Source organism: Excalfactoria chinensis, chromosome 3 (genome assembly GCF_039878825.1).
Source record: "Excalfactoria chinensis isolate bCotChi1 chromosome 3, bCotChi1.hap2, whole genome shotgun sequence".
Lineage (NCBI taxonomy): Eukaryota > Metazoa > Chordata > Aves > Galliformes > Phasianidae > Excalfactoria > Excalfactoria chinensis.
In genome coordinates, this window is record NC_092827.1 from 94,869,809 (window position 1) to 94,890,141 (window position 20,333).

At 36.2% G+C, this 20,333-nt stretch overlaps 1 protein-coding gene across 36 annotated transcripts in view; it reads left to right on the forward strand.

The window, feature by feature from the left end:
* The window catches only part of NRXN1 (neurexin 1), a 611,800-nt gene that overhangs the window by 274,598 nt on the left and 316,869 nt on the right, over positions 1 to 20,333 (forward strand). For 20 of the 36 annotated variants that reach the window (XM_072331064.1, XM_072331070.1, XM_072331071.1 and 17 more), the window contains 2 exons: positions 9,116 to 9,289; positions 14,470 to 14,589. In XM_072331064.1, the coding sequence (XP_072187165.1) occupies positions 9,116 to 9,289; positions 14,470 to 14,589 (294 nt within the window). Of the gene's footprint in view, positions 1 to 9,115; positions 9,290 to 13,477; positions 13,505 to 14,469; positions 14,590 to 20,333 lie in introns of all 36 variants that reach the window. The other 16 variants (XM_072331056.1, XM_072331055.1, XM_072331060.1 and 13 more) reach the window with 1 other exon arrangement.

Here is a 20,333-nt window from a genome sequence, read left to right on the forward strand (position 1 = left end):
GTAATATTTGTCCCTGTTGTCTTACATTGAGCCTATTGTTAGTGTTGCTGCATTATGCATTCTTTTGTTTATTTCACGGTTTCTATTAATGGTAGCTGTTCTTCATATTTTTATTAACTAAAAAACAGAGCTTTATTAAGAAGAATAGAAAAGTCTTTTACGCATAAGCACAAAATTGTACAAAAGAATGAGTATTAGCACTTACATTTCTCAAATAAGCATGCATGAGTTAATTGTAATGACCTTGCCAGCAGGCTGTGAGCTCCTCATGCAGAAATAACACTCTGTTTCAAATGCAGAACTCCATATACTGTCACTAGTAAATAGATCTTCCTAATGTGACCTGTTGGAGTAGACAACAATGAATACAGCTGTTGTCTTTCTGACAGCGTTGAGAAAGCAACCTCTGTACAGAAGGAAAAATAAGGGACTAAAAGCAGAGCTGTTCTTTTTGATTTCCAGTCTAGCAAATATATATGAGCAGATCAATGATCAGTAACTGGATGCCAAAGCTCTGCCAGCTCGAGAGAGAGCACTGGTTTCCACCAGGCAGAAGGCCTCAGCTCTGCACCCACCGCATCTGAGGCCGCTTCCCACCTTCATCTGCTGGGGACGAAGCATGTATACTCCTAAAACAAACAAAAGAGAAATCTGAATATTTAACTTAAATACATCCCACTGATAAAAGTTCAGAATTCTTGCTGTCTGCAAGTTGTAATTGGAACACATTCTCATCTTGCATAAAGTGATAAATTTCTCTCTCCCCCAGCTGCATTTCACAGATACTATACTGGATCTCTGTGGGGCACATTTGTTGAATCCTAACATCCTTCCTAGATTTGTTTTCAAAGTGTGCTGCCATGGGTATTGTACAGTCCTCCCCATAAGTTTTGGAATTCTGACCAAGCAATTTGCATCTGAGTCTAGAGGTACTTTTCTGGGTAAAGAGGATGGTAATGCAACAAGAAAACGTTTCCCTCTACCAACCCATGTTCAAACTGAGCACATTTAACCTCTTTCAACTTTTTCATAGGTTTATGTGGAGAATATTGCCTGATGTATCAGCTAGGGGTCAGGGTTTTGTAGATGCTGCAGGTTTCTGATGTCCAGGCTCCCTGTTGGAAAGCAGAATGATTTGCTGTTTTGAAAACAAGCTGCCCAAAGTGCATGTGTTGGCTATTGAAGTAGAGAATCAATAAATGATTTCAGAAGATTAATTTGTCTCGGACGGGAAATCCAAATACACTGTGGTGTGGAAATCCCTGCTTCATTAGATTTTGTCTATTTTACAGTTGCATTCAATGGACAAAAGTGGTCAGAGCAGGAAAGAAATGAAAGACAGTTTATGTGCTTGAATACCTCACCTCTGTACCACGGCCATCCCCCTCATCTATGAAGTAATTTGTATAGCATCAGTTCTGTGGGAGATAGATTACCACGCACATTTATATGGCAATTAGACTTTATTATTTACCATTTCACACACATCACCAACTTTCCTCATAGTCCATTGGACAAGCAGGCTTTAAATGTGATTATCTTTCTTCTTCAATGCCAGTGCCATTCATCTAGTTTTCTGGTGGATGGGGACAGTGTGGGTGGGACAAAGAGAAATGATACTGTGAAATAAAGTGATTGGGAAACAGAGAATCGTTACTATTGAGAAAATGAAAAATGCTTTTGTGTAGCTATTTCCTGTTTGAGAATATATGTAATTTAAGAAAGGGATTAATGACTGTAATTTTTAACATGGAGAAATTTAGAATAATGTTCACACACATCCCTTCTGTGTATCTGTTTCTGCTTGTTGAAAAGTAATCTGCTAAGGATGTGGCCCTTGCTCCCTTTTCTATCATATAGATTTACTTACCTCTTTTTGAAATGTTTTCTTTAAAGAAGCATGAGTGTGTTTGCATAAGCATTGAGCTGATTTGAAAAGAGCAAAGAAGTGTAGTAGGACTGAAAACTGAGAACCAGGGGCTGAAGTATGTAAGTACAGAACACATCAAGGAGAGCCTGAGGTATAAAATAGGGTACAGCATAACAACATTCTGAGAAGTTTCTAGGCAGATGCCTATTTGTATCAAGTGTGGAATATCCTAAATGCAAACATATTAATAGCGTGATGGGATCAGGAGTCTTGGAGAAAGGTAGAACAGCAGATTAATCTCCACTGTGGGCTGCCACAGAAGTTAATAGCATGATAAATTTTTCTTGGTGCACCTATTAACTCTGCAAGTTTTCTTAGTAATCTCTTTTAATTTTCACTGCCTTTGTCTTTTGTCAGCGTGAATTGCAGTCCTGTTCTAAAATGAGTAAAAAGAATAAGCAATATCAGCCAAGGAAGGGAATATCTTCAAAGTTCAATTTTCTTGACGAATACCTGCAGTACATCCTATATGCTGATAAAGATGACTGAAGAAAACTCACAGTACCAGCAGTTTCAGTGCTTGTGATCTCTTTCCTTTCCCTCATCCCTTTTTCCTTTACCCTTTTCTTTATTTTTTAATATCTTTAATGAAATATTCAGAGAAGATGCTGAAGGCAATGTAGAATTGATCTGAAAAGATCCGTTTCTGTATTTCTTCAGGAAAGAGCAACTTGCTAACCCATACGTTGTTTTCTTACCTTTGCCGTGCTTCGTTATCAGTAGAGGGATGAGGAAGACAGAAGGCACCATCTGCCACATCATGCAACTGCCTCTTGCCTAAAGCATTCGAAATAATAGATAGATAACAAAGGAGAACCTGGACTAATAAAATAGCCAGCATTTCCTTTATTTGCTGAAAGATGCTCTAAATGTGACAGTGATCATCAATCCAGCAAGGGAAATATTTGAAAAGCCCAATTTTCTTCAAAGCCAAACTAACATATAAACAAACAAAAAACACATCAAAACAATGATTTTAACCACAAATCAATACAGAAGCTACAGAATAAACTTGCTGAAGTAAATAAGTGGGCATAAGGCACTAAGTTAACATATTCATGTCTTCCCCCAAGTGCTTTGCAAGTGGTAGACAAAATTCAGTAATGCTTGATTCTAGCATCAAACAGGTTTGTGAATGCACAGCAAGTGCATAGTATGTACTGCAAAAAGCCATATGCTGGAGTGAATATGCTGCAGGAGCTGTGTGGATGCGTCATTTAAATCTTTGTCAAGTATCCTCCAATTCATAACTTGGATTACTATCACAGCAGGCTTTTTGATTTATTCAGAAAGGAACAATTTCTGTTCAACAACTTATTTCTCTGAGTATCAAAATCTTTTTTCTAATATGGAACAAAAGTGAACATTTAATGATGATAATGAAAATGGGATGAGAGGATCTAGAAACACCACCTCAACCTGTTGCACTGAGATATGATGGTGACACTTAGGAGAGTAAGCCAAGGACCACTGAGACAACAGGAGAAGGCATCAGGGAAACTCAAGAGGAATACTTCAGAGGAATTAAGAAGTTATTATCCAAGAAGTTGACAAGGCCATTTGCCCATATGAAGTGTGCCTTCACCAATGCCTACAGCTTGGGAAACGAACAGGAAGAGTTAGAAGCCATTGTGGTTCTAGGAAAACATGAAGGCATGGCCATCACTGTAGGCTGGTGGGATGATTCCCATGACTTGAGTGTGGCTATGAATGGCATGAATGTGGCTACAAGGCATCCAGAGTCATAGAATCATTGAGGTTGGGACGCTCTGGTAAGCTAGAGAGCAAGTAGAGCCATGGACATGTTAAAGCACATCGAGAGGAGGGCTACAAAAGTGATCCAAGTGATGGAACTCCTCTCCTACAAAGACAGACTGAGAGAGCCAGGGCTGTTCAGCCTGGAGAAGAGAAGGCTCTTTGAGAACAGATAGATAGCAGCCTTTTTCTGTCTAAAGGGAAGCTGTAAGAAAGAAGGTGACAGGCTGGATATAAGGAAAAGTTTTTTACATTAGGGGTGGTGAGGCACTGGGATAGGCTGCCCAGAGATGTGGTGGAAGCCCCATACCTGGAGACATTTGAGGTCAGGCTGGACAGGACTCAAAGCCCTTCTTATGTTGAAATCTACCTGGTAATTAATTGTGCAACTAAACAAGTCATTACAATGCAATTTCAGTTGATCTTGTAACAACAAATCATCTGCTTTGTGAAGGACTTGAAGAGCGAGCACTTTTTTCTTTCTGGATTGTGCTTTCCCTATTGTATTTCTCAGTCTTTGCAGTCTTCGTTCCTCTTTGGCTGCCTGGGGGAAGAAGCAGTTATATACTTGATCATTTTGAAACAGTGCATTTGGAAAAAAGCACGCCTGCCACCTCAGCTTTGCCACAGCCAGCTATTCCTTTGTATTTCATATGAAGGAATGGCAGAGATGCATGTTGCGCTTTCAAAACCCACCATGCTATGCCAGAGCTATCTATCTCTTTCTGCTATAGTACAGAAACAGTTTTGTTCCTAGAAATAGTGATTTTGCACAGTGTGACACTAGAAACAAGGCATATAGACTTCTATAATGAAAGAGAAGAAATGAAGGGAAGGGATGAAAGTACCATTGAAAACAACAGCAGAAGAAGAGAGATTGTCCGGTTTTGGAGAGAGTGGCGGACTCCTAAGTGACTTTGTGCAGCCCTATGAACGTACACAAGTGATGTTGTCTTTATGGATTCAAGAAAAGCCACGCCACAAATCCTTCCAGAGTTTTACTTTTTTTTTCTTTTTCTTTTTCTTTTTTTTTTTTTAAGTTTTATTCGTAAATAGAGCCATATTTGAATGACTCATGACTCATTTCTGTCAAGAAATGAGCACCTGCTACATATGGCAAAACATGAAATTTCAGAAGAGGAAAGCTGCTTGGCTACTGTTTCCTGAGCAGTTTCTATATGTGCTCTCCACTAATGCTTGAAGACAATGGTAGTTCTTAAGCTAATAGATTTTGCTCATCACCGTATATCCCATAAGGGTTCTGGGGTTAGAACACAAACTAGGAAAGGAGTAAAGTGTATAGAACGACCTCTCAGCAATATAAGTATCACTGTGCAGTGTCACTACTGTTAGCTGTTCTGAAAAGATGTACATTAAACAGCATCTTCAGTTTTTATTTTACATTTCTTTGTTTTAGAATTAAGAAAGCTCTTATTTGGAAGAAAGTAGGTATTTGTGATGTAAAGAAAGGTAGAATTAGTTATTACAGAAGGATTTGGCAGTATCTGTTTCACCAGCAGATGTATGTGACTGCTGGTTGTGTGGTGTTATGTGCATTTTGTTGTAGCTGGTTCCAGTATTGACTACATTGAGAACCTGGGTTCATCTACTCACAAGCAGGGTTATTTTTACTGTGTTAATTTCATGCATTCCTCAATGCACAACTAATTTCTAAGTCAGAAGAGAGGTAGATGTAAATAGGAGAATGCCTGTAGGCATCATTGATGTTCAGCATTTTCTGTAAAGAGATGTAAACAACCAGTAAAACCCACTCAACTCATCTCTGCCAGAGGTTATGGTGTAAGTGACCAGCAGTATTATTCTCATGGTTTGTACACAGAGAAAGTGTTGCCTTCCAGGTGACTGCTCTAGCACACAGTGCACAGGCCACTGAATAACACTGTTTTTTTTTGGCCTCAGAAAAGTGAAGAGAGGAAATGATCTTCCTTCTCTGAATGAAACCGGACAGCACCACGTAATTAGTTCTAGTATAAATAAGAAGAGTTGTGAGACTAAGGAATGTCTGCTCTGGAAGTTTGAAGCTTCTCTAGCAAATCTTAAGCTTCTCCAGATATCCAAAGCAATTTTTGGAGCATTCTGCTCTCTCCCTCACCATTTTCTTCTCTGTTTTTATTTGCCAGTTGGCATATTTTATATGCATTTGTTGCTTTCCTTTCGAAATTAATGAAGATCAGGAAGCCTATGAAAATAAATAAATAAATAAATAAAAAGGTGATTCCCAGGAGTACACTTTAAAAGAAAAATAAACTTCAGAAGAAATCACACACACAAAAGGCAGTCGCTAAATTGTAGTTCCATAATCTCTGTTTAGTACCATAATAATGAATGTACCAATATAATCCTCTGAGTATGTACCTTAGAAAATGGTCATCTGTTGAAGGAAAGAAAGAAAGAGAATTGCATTTTTGATTGTGCATTTACTTCTGAAATGGCCCCTTATTTTCAGTGGTAGTAGTATTTCAATACTATTATATTTAGGCTGTCGGAATCTTCGGTAGTGTCATGATCTCACACTACTGATCTGATGAACTATGGCATCTTACTTTATAATTTGTGTGTAATTCATAAAGGTAACAAGATATGCAACAAGGCATTAATTCTGCAAGCTTTTAATGTGTGACATCTCCAGAAGTAAAGCTGTACTTACATAAAAATACCTGAGAATTTGCTTGATAATGTGCTGAGTCCTCTTATCTCTTTTAGTGAAATAAATACACTGTATAAATAACTTATTCTTAAATATCTTCACTTATAACATTTTCTGCAGCTGTCTCGCCTGAATTTCTGATGGACTGAGTATTGTTCCTACAAATCTAATTCTTCAATGTGATGAACACAGAAATGAAGAGCGTTAAATTATTAACTGAAATAAAAACCGCTATGCAAAATGTTTGTGATGGCAAATAGGAAAAAATGCCAAAAGAAGTTATGTCTCTGCAAGAAAGCATTATTTTATGCTATCAGCAGCAGACTCAAATCAGACTTGATATTAAATCTGGGAAAGTTTCTGCTGGTAGGAAATACTTGGATATAGTTTTAAAACTTCAAATCCAAGAGTCAGTACAGCTGCTTGTATGCTGTATTTTAGTGTAGTGCATTACACTTCTGTACATACAATAACTAGTTGACTATATTCCACTGTTATATTTTCAGGAGCAACTATTCTGAGTTCATCTCCATCTTCTTCCACTGTACCCTAAAGTTCTTCTACTCATTCAACAAAATGATTACTAAATGACCATATGCCACAGTCTCAATTTTCTTGAGGGATGGATCTTAGGAGTTATCAGGGGGTCAATTTGGAAGTTTGGGCTTCTAAAGGTTTAATTGTTCGAAGAATAAAAATGGTTGTTAGGTTGAGGGTTTTAAAAAGAGATAGCATCTGCACTGAGAAGAAGGGGGAAAAAATGACCCTTCTAGCATAAATGTGACTTTCTTTCTATTGTTCTCCGGAGTTTCCCTCTTTAAAGTCTGTTGCAGTCAGTTCAGGTGAATTGTCTCTGTATTCTGAGCTGACAGTGACTGAAAGAATAGAACTTCAGAAAACCCATAAGAGCTTTACTTTCTAAATGTTTCACCTGTGAAAAAGATAAGGAACATTTATGATGGGGCAAGAGATTTTAACTTGTTTCCAGTGCAGCTGGAAGAAGAATAGCAAAGTTTTTCTACTACGAATGAATTATGTGCTATTTGTAGGAATGCAGGTATCACCATATATTAAGCTTCTATGCCTAACACCACACTTCTGAGATTTGTACTATATCTTAAAGCTCTAGAGGAAAGCATTATTTTGTTTTTCAAATTATCTGTGTGAATAGGGAAAGCTTGAGGTTTCTTAGCCTATTATCTTATAAAGATTGCTAAGATTTTTTGCTTGGATGGGTTATAAGATTAATAATACACATGTTTCTAGGGTTTTTTGCTCCAGTGATTCAAACACAGTTGAGTTTTAGTGCTGGTATGCAGTGAATAAAAATGTTTCAGTCTAACATGCAGGTGTTTGGTTCAGGTCATCTCCTTGCAGGTAAGCTGTTACAAATAGCCCTGAATTACACTCCCTTGCAAACAAGTGAATATGCCAGGAGAGCTAGGAAAAGGTGTTGCTGCAGTTCCTACTCGTAACAGATTAAAATTAGTCTCACAGGGTAGTGATGATAGCTGGTTCTGTTGCTTTAAAATCTGCCTACAAAGAATGGTAAACTTTTAGGAAACATTAGGTATGGAAAGCACCTGGTGAATCTTGTAGTCTGACTCTTTCTGGAAGTAGGTTGCGTTAGTTTGAAGAGTAGAGGAAAAGTGCTCTGCTTACCTGAGGTTCCAAATATCTGAAGGGCACAGCCTAAAATGCTTTATTACAGAAATGTATCCTCTCCTCTGTGTTAGTGTACTTTCAGAGTACATCTCAGAGCTGTAAATTACACAAAGGAAGGAAAGAAATAGCTTGCAGCCCTGTTGCCTGAAGTTCTGAGCTGTTTATGGGACCTGTCCACCATCATAAGCATTTTGGATAATAAACCTCTGTTTGCTTAGTGGGCAGAGTGCCATTTTGAAGTCATCTAATGGGCACTGTTCCCAAATGTCTGACACAAGGTACAGGTTTTGGAGAGAAGAAACAGGTATTTTACTGCTGAACAGTCATGTATCTATAACTTTCTCATTAGATATATCTCTAAGCCTGCTCTTCTTTCTCTACTTTTAATTTGATGGTTCTGGATACATGAACTTTAGGCATATCTTAGTGCACCGCTTACTGCCTTTTACCTCAGTGTTCTGGATCTGTAGTCAGAATGATCTGGGTGCAGGTTCCCATATGTGTCAGTGTTGGATGCATTTAGAAGGTAAATTCTAAATCCTAAAATCCTCATTTGTGAAATAGAAACATGTTTCCTGTATATGAGAGCTGGCACATAAATAATTTTCAGGTACTTCTAAGTCATACAGCTATGAAGAATAGATATGTACTTGAAAAATACAGTCCTGCTAAATCTTCTCACATCATCTATGCCACCAGTGTTTTTTTCTACATCTAAATAATAAAGCAGTGTCTTTCACATGTCACAAGCAGTGTAACACAAAACTGGTATAAGAGTGGAGCTCTAGCAGTATTCAGATAATCATTTAATGAGGAACTGTGCTAACTAACCACCTACAAGACCTTCTCAGTCTTCCTTCCTCACAACAAGAAGGATGCGCTTTGTCTTCTCTTGAAAACCTGTCTCTAACTGGTGTCTTTCTCACTATCCCGAAAACAGCGGAGTTAAATCATCTTGAAGGAGCAAATACCACAATTTCTGAAAGTTTATTGAGGTCTCAGAAAAGTTTTGAAGAATGTTTTTTCTAAGTTCACTCAGGTGAAAAATTCTATAGCATTTTTTCCCCCTATGGCTAATATTTCCTTCTTCTTTATAGGTGATTTGTACATTGGAGGAGTGGCCAAAGAAATGTACAAGTCCTTACCAAAGCTGGTGCATGCAAAGGAGGGTTTTCAAGGCTGTCTCGCATCAGTTGATTTGAATGGACGGCTCCCTGATCTAATCTCAGATGCTCTCTTCTGCAATGGGCAAATAGAAAGAGGATGTGAAGGTACTGGAAATTATGATGTCTTTTTATATCACAGTGCAAGTATTGTGCTAATTCTGAGTTTTGTTGATATATAAACTCCACATGCGGTGTGTTTATACCTTACCTGCTTATAACTTAATTTATTGGAACCCTTCTTACGTAGATTGCATTTCTATTATTGTTGTGGAGAAAAATCTGTGCCTGCCCTACAGCACAGATGGATCTGAGAACGTGAGTTAACTTCTTAAATGTTAAATATAGGTTCCATCTTTCTCCATTAGCCTAGTTATTTTGCATGTATCTTATTAACTTATGACGTGTTTTAAGTAATGATAGAAATAAAATCAATTAGTTTCAATGGAGTCCTTTGTATCTTCATGACGCTTAGATCTAGCTAATGCTAAAGCATTAGCTAATTGAAGGCAATTTTAAAGCAGACCTTTTGTGTTTATTAATTGAAGGATAATTTATGACACTCTTGAAGATCAGTCTTCTCTCAACTCTATTTTTGCTTACCTCTGAGATCTGTACCATTGCAGATCTTCATATCCAAAGGCAGTAGCAACCAAATATGTTTTATCTCACATTTTGACACAGCTGAAATATTGTGGAATGTAAGTGAGGATAGAATTGAAAGAGGTGTATTTGTAAGTCAAGGCTATCAGTCTAGTTCTTTGTCCTCCTGTCATTCAATTCCGCTTTACTTTGCTTTATGAAATAACTTAAATTGTTCCTGTATATATATTTTATTCACACAGTGCTGAATTTTATGGGCTTGCTCAATTCTACATGTTTTCCTCTCTCAAGCACCCTTCTTCTCTGGGCAGAAATTGTGTAAATGACATTTTAACATTTCAGTTCTGAATCTCAATCATTTTGATATCAAGTTTGTTAAGTTTGTAAATACACATTTTAGGCTATTCAAATAAAGCTGGGAGAGGTTTCCTCAAACTTTGCCACATCAAACTTTCTGACAAACTCTCTTTTCTTTTACTGTACCTACAGTAAGTTTGTGTGGGTGGAACTTACTCATTCTTATCCTGTTTTCTTTAGTTACCAATATAAAATCTTTTCACACAACATAGAAATATGTAAAATTCACAGCTTATTTTTCCGTAGCCTTAGTGTCTATATCTCTCTCAGGAAAGAAAAAAATATATACGTTCATTTACACTGAGTCTGGAAAATTAGATTCTGCTTTTTGAATGTCATGAGCAAAATCCATGCCTGTACCATCCCTTTAAAGAGTCAAAGTGTGCTTTAATTTCATTATGCATTTCATAGCTTCTTTTGAAATTATGTAATTTTCTAAATGAATTTTATGTAGTTCAAAGAATTATTGCCATAGGCCTAGAATGCAAGTCCACCTTTTAAAGCAATGGCACAAGTAGGATGCCAGTGAACTTAATAATGCTACCAGCAGTTTAATAAGGGCAGTACAAAGATTGTTCTCTTTGGTAGAGAATCAGCTTTTTCCAACACCAAAATGGTCTGACACAAGCAGAATGGTTAATCCTGATGTGCTGCCTGGTTCTCAGAAATCTGCCTCATCAAAAGTTTTGCAGACAGAAAGAAAACTTTAACACCATGGATTGGAATCTCCTTTTGCCCTCTTTTGTGTAAACTTTGCAAGCAAACTCTTCCATCTCCATTGTTTTTATCAGACCTTCCGCTGTTTTGACCCATGCTGGTGATCTTCCTGTGTTTGACCAAGTTGGTCTCTTATTTGCAGACCATGGGTCAGATGTACAAAAGTATTCTGACACATATAATACTATGGAAGTCTTGCAAATTTAGCTGCCTCCTAGAAATCTCTTGCATGCCTCAAGCTGCCCAGTGCTCTGCTGCTGTGTACATATAGGACTGTCTCCACCCAATAACTCTATAACTTTACTGTTATAAATATGTGTTAAAAATTCTTTCTTAGGAATATTTTTTGCAGCCCCACATTATACGATTGGGGTGGCAAGTTGTAAAGTTTGGATTTCAGAATTAAATCCACAGGCTCAAGGTATCTGCTCTTTGTCACTGAGCATTAAATATAATTTACATATAACAGAGTTCATCTTGTTGACACATTTTCAATGGATGGAATAGATAGAAGCTAACACATAAAAACAAAGTATTCTAACTAGCTCTTCAGACTGTTAACGGTGAACCCCAGAGCCATGCTGTGTCAATTCTGTTTTTCTTCAGTCAGATCTATAATACATTATGTACTTTAATCAGATTTACAGAAAATACTGAATTATTTAAAAAATTGTTTTAATATATTTGGAAAATGACAGTGATTGCATACATGTATGTGTATAATTTGAAAATAACTATGTAGAAATTTTACACAGTGTTTCTTAACATATATGAAAATTCTTGGCGGTGAGATGAATTATATATATATATACACATATATATGTATATAAAAAATAAAACATAGTACACATCGACTAAAAGAATGCTTCTTGTGTAAAGCTCGTAAGCCTTTCTATTACACAAAGATAAAGGAGAGACCAAATTCCATCAATTAAAAAGTCCTCAGTGAAGACTGAATAAATATGATAGACATTTTAGTTAACTATTTTAAGGGTGAGCAACTGAGACGAGTGTATTACAATATTTTACTAAATAACATAGATTTGTATCATCTGTAGGAGTGCGCACACAATTTATGGTAGATATTATAGCACTTTCCAATATTAAACTGTCTCTAATCTATCTCCCTCTTCTTTTTTTTTGCAAGGAAATTCTTACCAGTAAGCCAATTCTGATGGCATTTTTTGAATGATGACTACTACAAATAAAACCAAAAGTGCTAAGAAATTTCAAAAAAAGCAGTACAGCCTTTTCTACCAAGATCTTATCTGTATTTTTTCTTTTGTTTTATCACACGCTTTTTAATATGCCTCTAGGGTCCTGCAGTTTTTGTACTTTTAAGTCCTTGTGACTTTTGCTCTACTTTTGCAACGATGAGGAAACTTAACATTGCATAACTAAAGTGTAAATAAATGCATGAATATATAACATTTAAACACCTACAGATATTTTCACTTCATCTTTGTAAAGTTTCTGAGTAGCAGAATCTGGTGAGGAAAAAAATGTAAGTGTCTTGTCAGCTATGGGATTCTGTCATTATAGTCCCCAGCTCAAGAAAGGGTGATGTAATGCCCAAATGTTTAAACTTCTGGACTCAGAGCTCCTATGAAAGGAAAATCATAGTCTTATGTCTGCATACTGCAATCAATCCATTATGGATATTATTATTATTTGAATATGAGAAAATATAACAAAGTAGTTAATAGTCTTGCCTGAACACTGATGCTGCATACGTTGTCTTTCATCCTTAATCACAGTGATGACTGTTCAGGCCCTGGTTGAGAGGTGTGCTCAAGCAGGGACTCGTTTAAAGCAAGTGGCCATTGAACTGACTGATTACTAAAATAATGGCAAATCAAATGAAAATCCCACGCTGAGATCTTTGAAGGAGATACAGTGTGAAAGATGGGTTTAAGTGATCTTTCTCTCCAGAATAATTTAGAGGATTTACATAATCTTAGGTCCAGATTTCCTCTGTCATCCCTAACTGGAAATGGTAGTTTCAAATGGATATAGATTTGTATTCCCCAAAACGATTTAGGAGAATTTTGTAATCCCAGAATCAAATTTTTCCTTGCTATGTCAAAAATTGGTGTGAAATGTGTGTGCGAGCTGAAAGGAATCAGTAATTCATGATCTGTATTTCAGTCTTCATTCACCAGTCATGGAGAAAAGGCTAGAAAAAAGAAAGACCGGAGTGGATGACAGCGCTAATTATTCTTGAATTCAGTGTATGTGAACATGACAAATGGCTAGTCAGGATTCAGCCATGCATTTATTCTGCTAATGCATTCATATCTATCCAAGGGAAAAAAAAAGAAAAAAAAAAAAAGAAAAAGAAAAAAAGAAAAAAAAACTTTTAATTTCCCTTCATTACATGTCATCAGCTCAATTAACCATTATATTTGTAGTAAAATACTGGCAAATTACTGCTTTCTTATTTTGGCTTGCCTGAAGATTTATGGCTATTAGCATTAATTTGTTTGCATTATATGGCATTTCTTCCTCTCTTTAACAGCAGCATGCACTTTATTCTGAATGTTTTTTCTGTGTTTGCTGCCATTTCAATATTGCTTACTAACATTTAATATATTTTGCTTTTTTATTTTGCTGACAAAGTTGCATTGATGAAAGCTGATTTGCAAGGTAGATAGCCCTGTGTGTATTCAACAAGACTGAAACCCCCAATGCATGGTTGGATTTCTGCAATAAATGCTCTGTACCTTTCAGAACACAAGTGTGTTATTTTGTTTCAGATTTTGTCTTTCACACCTCTAAAACAATGTGCTACATGAAACTTCATTTTCCAGCAGAGTTTGCATAAAGGCTTTCAGTCTTGAGTATGTTTTGTACAGTGACTGCTTTAGTGCTTTGATCATACCTTTCTGAATTTCTTTATATTTCAGTAGTCTAGTTCTGGTTCTCTGGAAATAGAGTAGTTTGTTTTTCATGTGTATGTCACATTCTGGCATGCCAGTTCATTAGTAGTCTGATTTTCTTCATTTTCCCTTAAAATACAAATCTGCATGGGATCCCTGAAGCATGTGACTCAGTACTTGCCAACATTCATGTCAAAGAATCCAGGCTTCTCTTAATTTCAGACCTAAACAATTTAAAGCAATTTCTGGAATTAAAACTTTTGTATAATGTAGCTTCATTTTAGTTAGTTAGTTTTGTTTTGTTTGGATCTTTGTTTTCCTTTACTTTCATCTCCCAGAGCTTTGCTTTCTGTGGTATCTGACTTCGCTGGTTGAAATGTATTTACAGGAAAAAATACCAAAATTGTTAGGAAACATTTAGCCAGTTAATGGTCTGAGATGAAATTAACAAATAACTTGCAATAAAGTTAACATCTCCACTGTACCTGGAATAACGCTGCTTCAGTTTGTGAATTTTTTATGTGTTTAAGACATATTAATAGTAGAATTATGAAGCAAAAATACCTTTTTAATATTACATGTTGCTGCAAAAAAACAGCAATTTCATGTGTCTTTTCCTTGGTGACTTTGCTCATTCTGTTTGAGATATTGGTAACTTGTTAATGTGATCCAGTCAGAAACATGTTTGCTGGAAGCCAAAGTGCAAGTCTTGTTTTTGTGTGTTCTCATCAGGCCCCAGCACAACGTGCCAAGAGGATTCGTGTGCAAACCAGGGAGTGTGCTTGCAGCAGTGGGATGGATTCAGTTGTGACTGTAGCATGACCTCCTTTAGCGGACCATTATGCAATGACCGTAAGTACACTAAAATGTGCTGGTATGAAAGCTCTAGAGCTCTAAGGCAGTATTTCAAGCAAGTGTCTGGAGCTTTATATTATTTTAATATACAGTGTTAAATGAAGTGGCAAACCTTGTGAATATTTGTAAAGATGTGGGGAAAACATAGCTGAAATATACAGTATAAATTGTGGACAATGTGTAGTATTTAACACTGGCAGAATTTGTTTTTATTACAGTTGATTACATGTCTAATATACTGATGGTTACCCATTTGAAATAAGTTCTTTCTTGCATAAATGTTACAAATAGTGGGTTTTTTTTGTTGTTTTGTTGGTTTTTTTTCTGATTGAAAAAAGTCTTTTACATTTTATTCTTCTAAGCTATATTGTAATTTTCTAGCATTATCTCATGAGAGCTGTAATTACTGTGAAACAGTTGACAAGCCTTATTCTCTCCTTTTGTAGATTTCTTTAGGTGACACACTGAGCACTCCAATAATAAAAGCATGCAGAGTATTTTAGTTCTTTTAAATTTCATCTCGGTAAAACGACATAATATACACCAACCATCTGGTGTTGGAAAGGAAAACTTTAAATATGTCATAAGTGAGGTGCCTGATTCACCAATATAATCCAATTTTTTTCCAATCTAGGCTTATTGATCAAAATAGAATTATGCAGAATTGAAAGCAAAGCAGAAATGCAGGAGCCTTGATGGTCCACAATAACTGTTTAAAGAAAACTACCAAGTTTTCTTTTTAAATCAGCACATCTGAAATACCAGTGTTACATGTTTTTATATCTATATGATAATGGAATTTCTTGAGGCATTTTTCTTTTCATTTGTATACATTTCTCTGAATGAATGTCTGATGAAACAGTGTGTTGGCATGGCTTCCTAGCCACGCATTTTAGATTTCTGTGTCTTGATCCCATTCTCTGGTCTACAGCAAGATGCACCTTCTTGGATGAACTCTAAAATAACACAATAACTATCATCTGAACAGCTTTGGGCTCAGGTTATATCAAATGAGAGGCTTACAAATGAATTACGCAAAAGCTGCAGTAATAATTTTCATGCAAGTTCCTATTTTCTACTCTTGACTACTTTTGAAAAACTCAGGAAAAGACTCATGTCAGTGTGCTGCTCCCTACACCTGCTGTCATGATAGAAATGTGCCATTAGAGAACTTTAGAAAATTTGAGCAAAGGTTTGTGTTTATTCGTATGAGTATATTCCAATTATCTAAGTAATCAGACATACTACAAAGCATGTTTTTAAAGATATTAGCTTCCTACTATCTACTACACAGGAAAATTATTTATTTGTATTTTTCTTTTGTGTCAAAGTTTCTGGCTTTCTGTGACCCGAGTTCTTCCAGAAGTAACTGAAAACTGTGAAATGTATCGTTTTTTTAATTCACATCTAGCAAAGAAAAAGTTCTTTCTATACAATTGTTTTAGTAGTAACTGATGTCTGGACCTGGAATATTCTGTAAACAATTTTTTCAAGTGCAAATTAGGCATACTGAAAAACTAGCATAAGAACAGCACGTAGTCTAAGAAGTCTTGGTAGTACAGTGAGGTTGTGGACCACATTGTGTAGAATCAGATAACTCAGTTTGGTATTTTTTATGATGGTAAAGGGGTATCTTTTGTACAAGGCTGCCAGTACTGCTTACTTCTTTCCAGATAAGTCATTTTTTTATGTCCTATCACAAATACAAGATACAAATGTATCCTAGATGCAGATGTTTTGTGATGCAGCCTGGTAAACTTAATTCATTTACTTTGTCCTTTATCTTGGCTCCTCGGGTTATTTCTCATTCAAGAAATCTGCCAAACAAATCTAATGAGATTTTTTTTGCCACACTGTATGGGGAGAGAGAGGAAGAATGGAGAGGAGAAAAAAATCATGCTATAATCTCAACATCATTTAGATGCCTCTGGACTTGTGTCCACTTTCTTTAGAAGGAGCAGAATGGATAGTGTGATCATGAAGTGTTACTATAGGTTTTAGTAAATTGCCAAACTTTTGAAGCACTGAAGTAAGTCAAATTCCTTTCACATTGAGTGAAGTAGTTCCTGTGACAAGTCTGGAGTAGCACCTGCTTGCTGCTGACAAACACAGACCTTATAAAAGGCAGTGTGAAGATGTGGAAGCAGGACCAGGTGGTCCAGGAGGAATATAGTAACACAGTCCATGAATGCAAAGCAAGAGGTAGGAAAACCAAAGCCTAGCCTAGCAGGGGACATAGATGGCAACAGGAAGAGCTGTCAGCACTGAAAGAGCAGGAGGATGAGGGCCCAACACTAAATGAGATGAGAGGACCTCATGGCAAAGGACAAGGAATAAATCAGGGTACTCCGTGGTTTTGTCACGATCTTTATCGATAAGACTGGCCTTCAGTATTTTCACTTCACTTGACTATGCTTGGACAATGCACAAGTTATACACTGCATGCATATGACAACTGAAGGGATGAATCCATCTGTCCCACTCATCCCTGTGAATTTGCTCTTGATTATCTTTGAAAGGTCCTAACTTTGTTTGGGGGGCAGTTCCAGAGAATTGAGGGGACAATGCTGTCCTCAAAAAGGAGGAAACTACAGGCTGGTCAGCCTAACCTCACTTCCTGGGAATGTAATAGAAAAGATCAACCTGGCAGCTATTTCCAAACATAGTAGAGACAAGAGGACAATTAGGAGTATCTAGCATGGACTTACAGTCCATGAAATCATATGCTTTCATGAGAGTGGGTTCAGTATTTAGTTATTTTTCATAACAATAAGCATATAATCCATGGTCTGATTTGAAAGCATGACGAGTACTCAAACTTGGGACTGAAGCATGTACCTTTCTGGAAAATAAACAAATTCTAATTGTCTCAGATTGAATGCAGCGAACAGTGGACACTCTTGGCTGTACTGAAGATAGACTGAGATCTCCTTAGATCATAGGACCTTATAAAAATCTATTAGTTAAGTTTATCAGATATGGATAGTAGGGTATTTTGCGTTATACAAATTCCAAGAGAGATTGAATAATTCTCTTTTCAGTGTAGTGCTTGGAGAGTGCATTAAGTAAGATTGCGGTTATACTTTGAACCTTAAAAAATCTAAATATTGAGTCAATTGTTGAAATAAATGGGCATTTTTATAAACGTCAATCTTCCCTGAAGAACTCTGATTAGAACAGGTGCAGTTTTGCAGTGAATGAGGCAAGAGTCGTTTATTATGTGAACAAGCAATTAACAATTATATAATAATCCATATGCAAGGAGGGGTAATTTAATATTGCATGCAGAAATGTACAGATGGCTCTCCTTAGATTTACAGTACTTTATGCATGAAATTATACATCACATCACACTCATACGAGGCAGTGCATAAAGAAAAGGAATATTTATTACTTTCAGCTAGCTGTGCAACTAACTTGGTATAATCTGTCATTGATATGATTAGTGTTGACATTGGATAGGTATTCTCCTATCACAGTATCTTTCTTTTTTTTAAATGCAAATTGGAGGCTGATATTGATATAACCCCTATGTGTACTATCACTCAGTGTTGCCTAAATGATGGATTTAAACTCTGTGCACATATTTGTATTTATTAATTGATTTTGTTGTTATGGATATGGCATCTTTTGGAACTTTTGACACAGAGAATGTAGTGCGAGTCTTAATGCTACTTTTGTGAGGATGTGCACAAAGAGAAGAAACTTCATTAAATCAGTGACAAAAACCTAAAGTAACCATATGAGCCACTCCATCCTACTTCCCAAAATAATACAAAATGTTCCTGGCCAAGTAAGTGTTTGCAGTTGCTAGCTATCAATAAGCATATAACCTGTTATTGAGGAAAAGGATGCAAAATTCCTCAGAGTACATTAAAACATATTTGATTTCCATCTCCAGTAGCTGAGAATTAAAAAAACCTGTCCCTGATAACATATCAGTCTGAATATTTCATGTGATTATTTTGCCATGGAGGATCATGGTACACAGGAGAAATAAAGACAGCTACTCACAATTACAACACAGGGCAAGCTTCTGGAATGAACTAATTAAAGAAATCTCAATTTGTTCAGCTTATCTTATCCAATCTTCCTCTATAATGAATATCTGGAATTTTTGGTGACAAACATCAATGGCCTAATTTGTATTATCTTCAAAGGAAGTGGGATTTCATACAAGCAGTCTTGAAAACCTAGAAATATCTTGGTATTTAGGAGAATTAGAAAAACTGAAAAAGAGCAAGGAAGACAAGAAGTACTAACTTTGAACCACATCTGTGAAAGAAGATTTTTAAACTTTTTATTTCTGTTGGAATCCTAATCCAGATAGGGTGCACCTTGATCTAGTAGGCTGTGGGACCTGTGATGTAACATGGGAGCACATACTGCTTTGGCCAGAACTAAGCAGAATGACTCAGATATGAAAACTTCTTTTTTCTCATCCTCCAATCTTTAGTGGCCAAGCTGTAATAGCTTTTTCACATCCATCTTATATGGATTTCATAGCAAAGTAAATTTTGGTTTTTCATTAATACCTGCTCAATCTATCAATTACATAAGTTAATCAGGCATTCTTTTCTCGGTGGCCTGAAAACAGCTTTTAGAGTTTTTGCCTTGTTTACATAAAAATTCTGGAGTTGCCAGTTGGATGAGCTATCCACACCTAAAATAGTTAGGTAATTTCCATATTCCTTAAAGATATAGATCACCCTGTTTAAAAAAAAGTTTGACTGTGATTGGATATTGTCACTTACATGTGGTAATATTTCTATAAAAACAGCAGCAAGAAAAGCTTCAAGTGGGGATAACACAGTACAGAAAAAGAAAATACAAAACTTTTAGGGTAGCCAGAACATATTTTTATAGCTCTGCTTGTAACTCGGATCAAAGCAATTATGCAACATTTGTGGCCTACTCAGAGGCAGTTTCTGTTTCACAATATTAAAAATGGAACATAATGTCAGAAAATTGCCAGCTTCTCTTTGCCTCTGGAAGAATCGAGGGAGTAATTAAATTGAATTTTGGTCTGTCGATAATATCTTTCTCTTATTAATGGTGTAATAATTTTGTAAATCAAATCCTGGAAGTGTTTCCAGTGTCATAAAGGTGAAAATGATTAAGGGTTAATGAAATATATTCTCATGGAATTAAAATTGTTCTGTTGGGTATCGTCAGATTCCTTTCTTTAGACCATTCAAATTATTACAATTTGATAGTGTGTTATGTAAAATTCAGGTCTGAAATTTGGAATCTGTTACAAAATCTATTCACAATAACAGTCAGAGCAGATAAGTGCTGTCACTGTCCTTTCTCATACATTTCTTCTTAAAATATACTAATACAGTCTTGTAAACTGGAGCATTCCAATAGTATGTATTAAGATAAATGTTAATAACTAGTAGGTTTCTAAGCAAGATTAATCGTCACATATGGTGCAGCTGAAGCAGTTGTTTTACCTCTGTCAATGGTGTCAGTCATTCCAACAAACTCCTCCCCATCAAAAAAAGAGCAATGAATAAGTGCTATTTTTTTTTTAATAGATGATAGCTGTGAGTGTCACAAAAGGTAAGAAAGAGGGAAAAGCTTTCCCAGTTTGTCTCTTTTTTGACCCATAGTATGAGAAAAGCACAAGGTATTTATGAGAAGTTTGGTAATATGTACCTATTTTATGTGTAAGTTATTTACAGTAGCACAATGATGGGTGACACTTCAGAAAAGCAAAAATATTCAGTCTTTCTGAA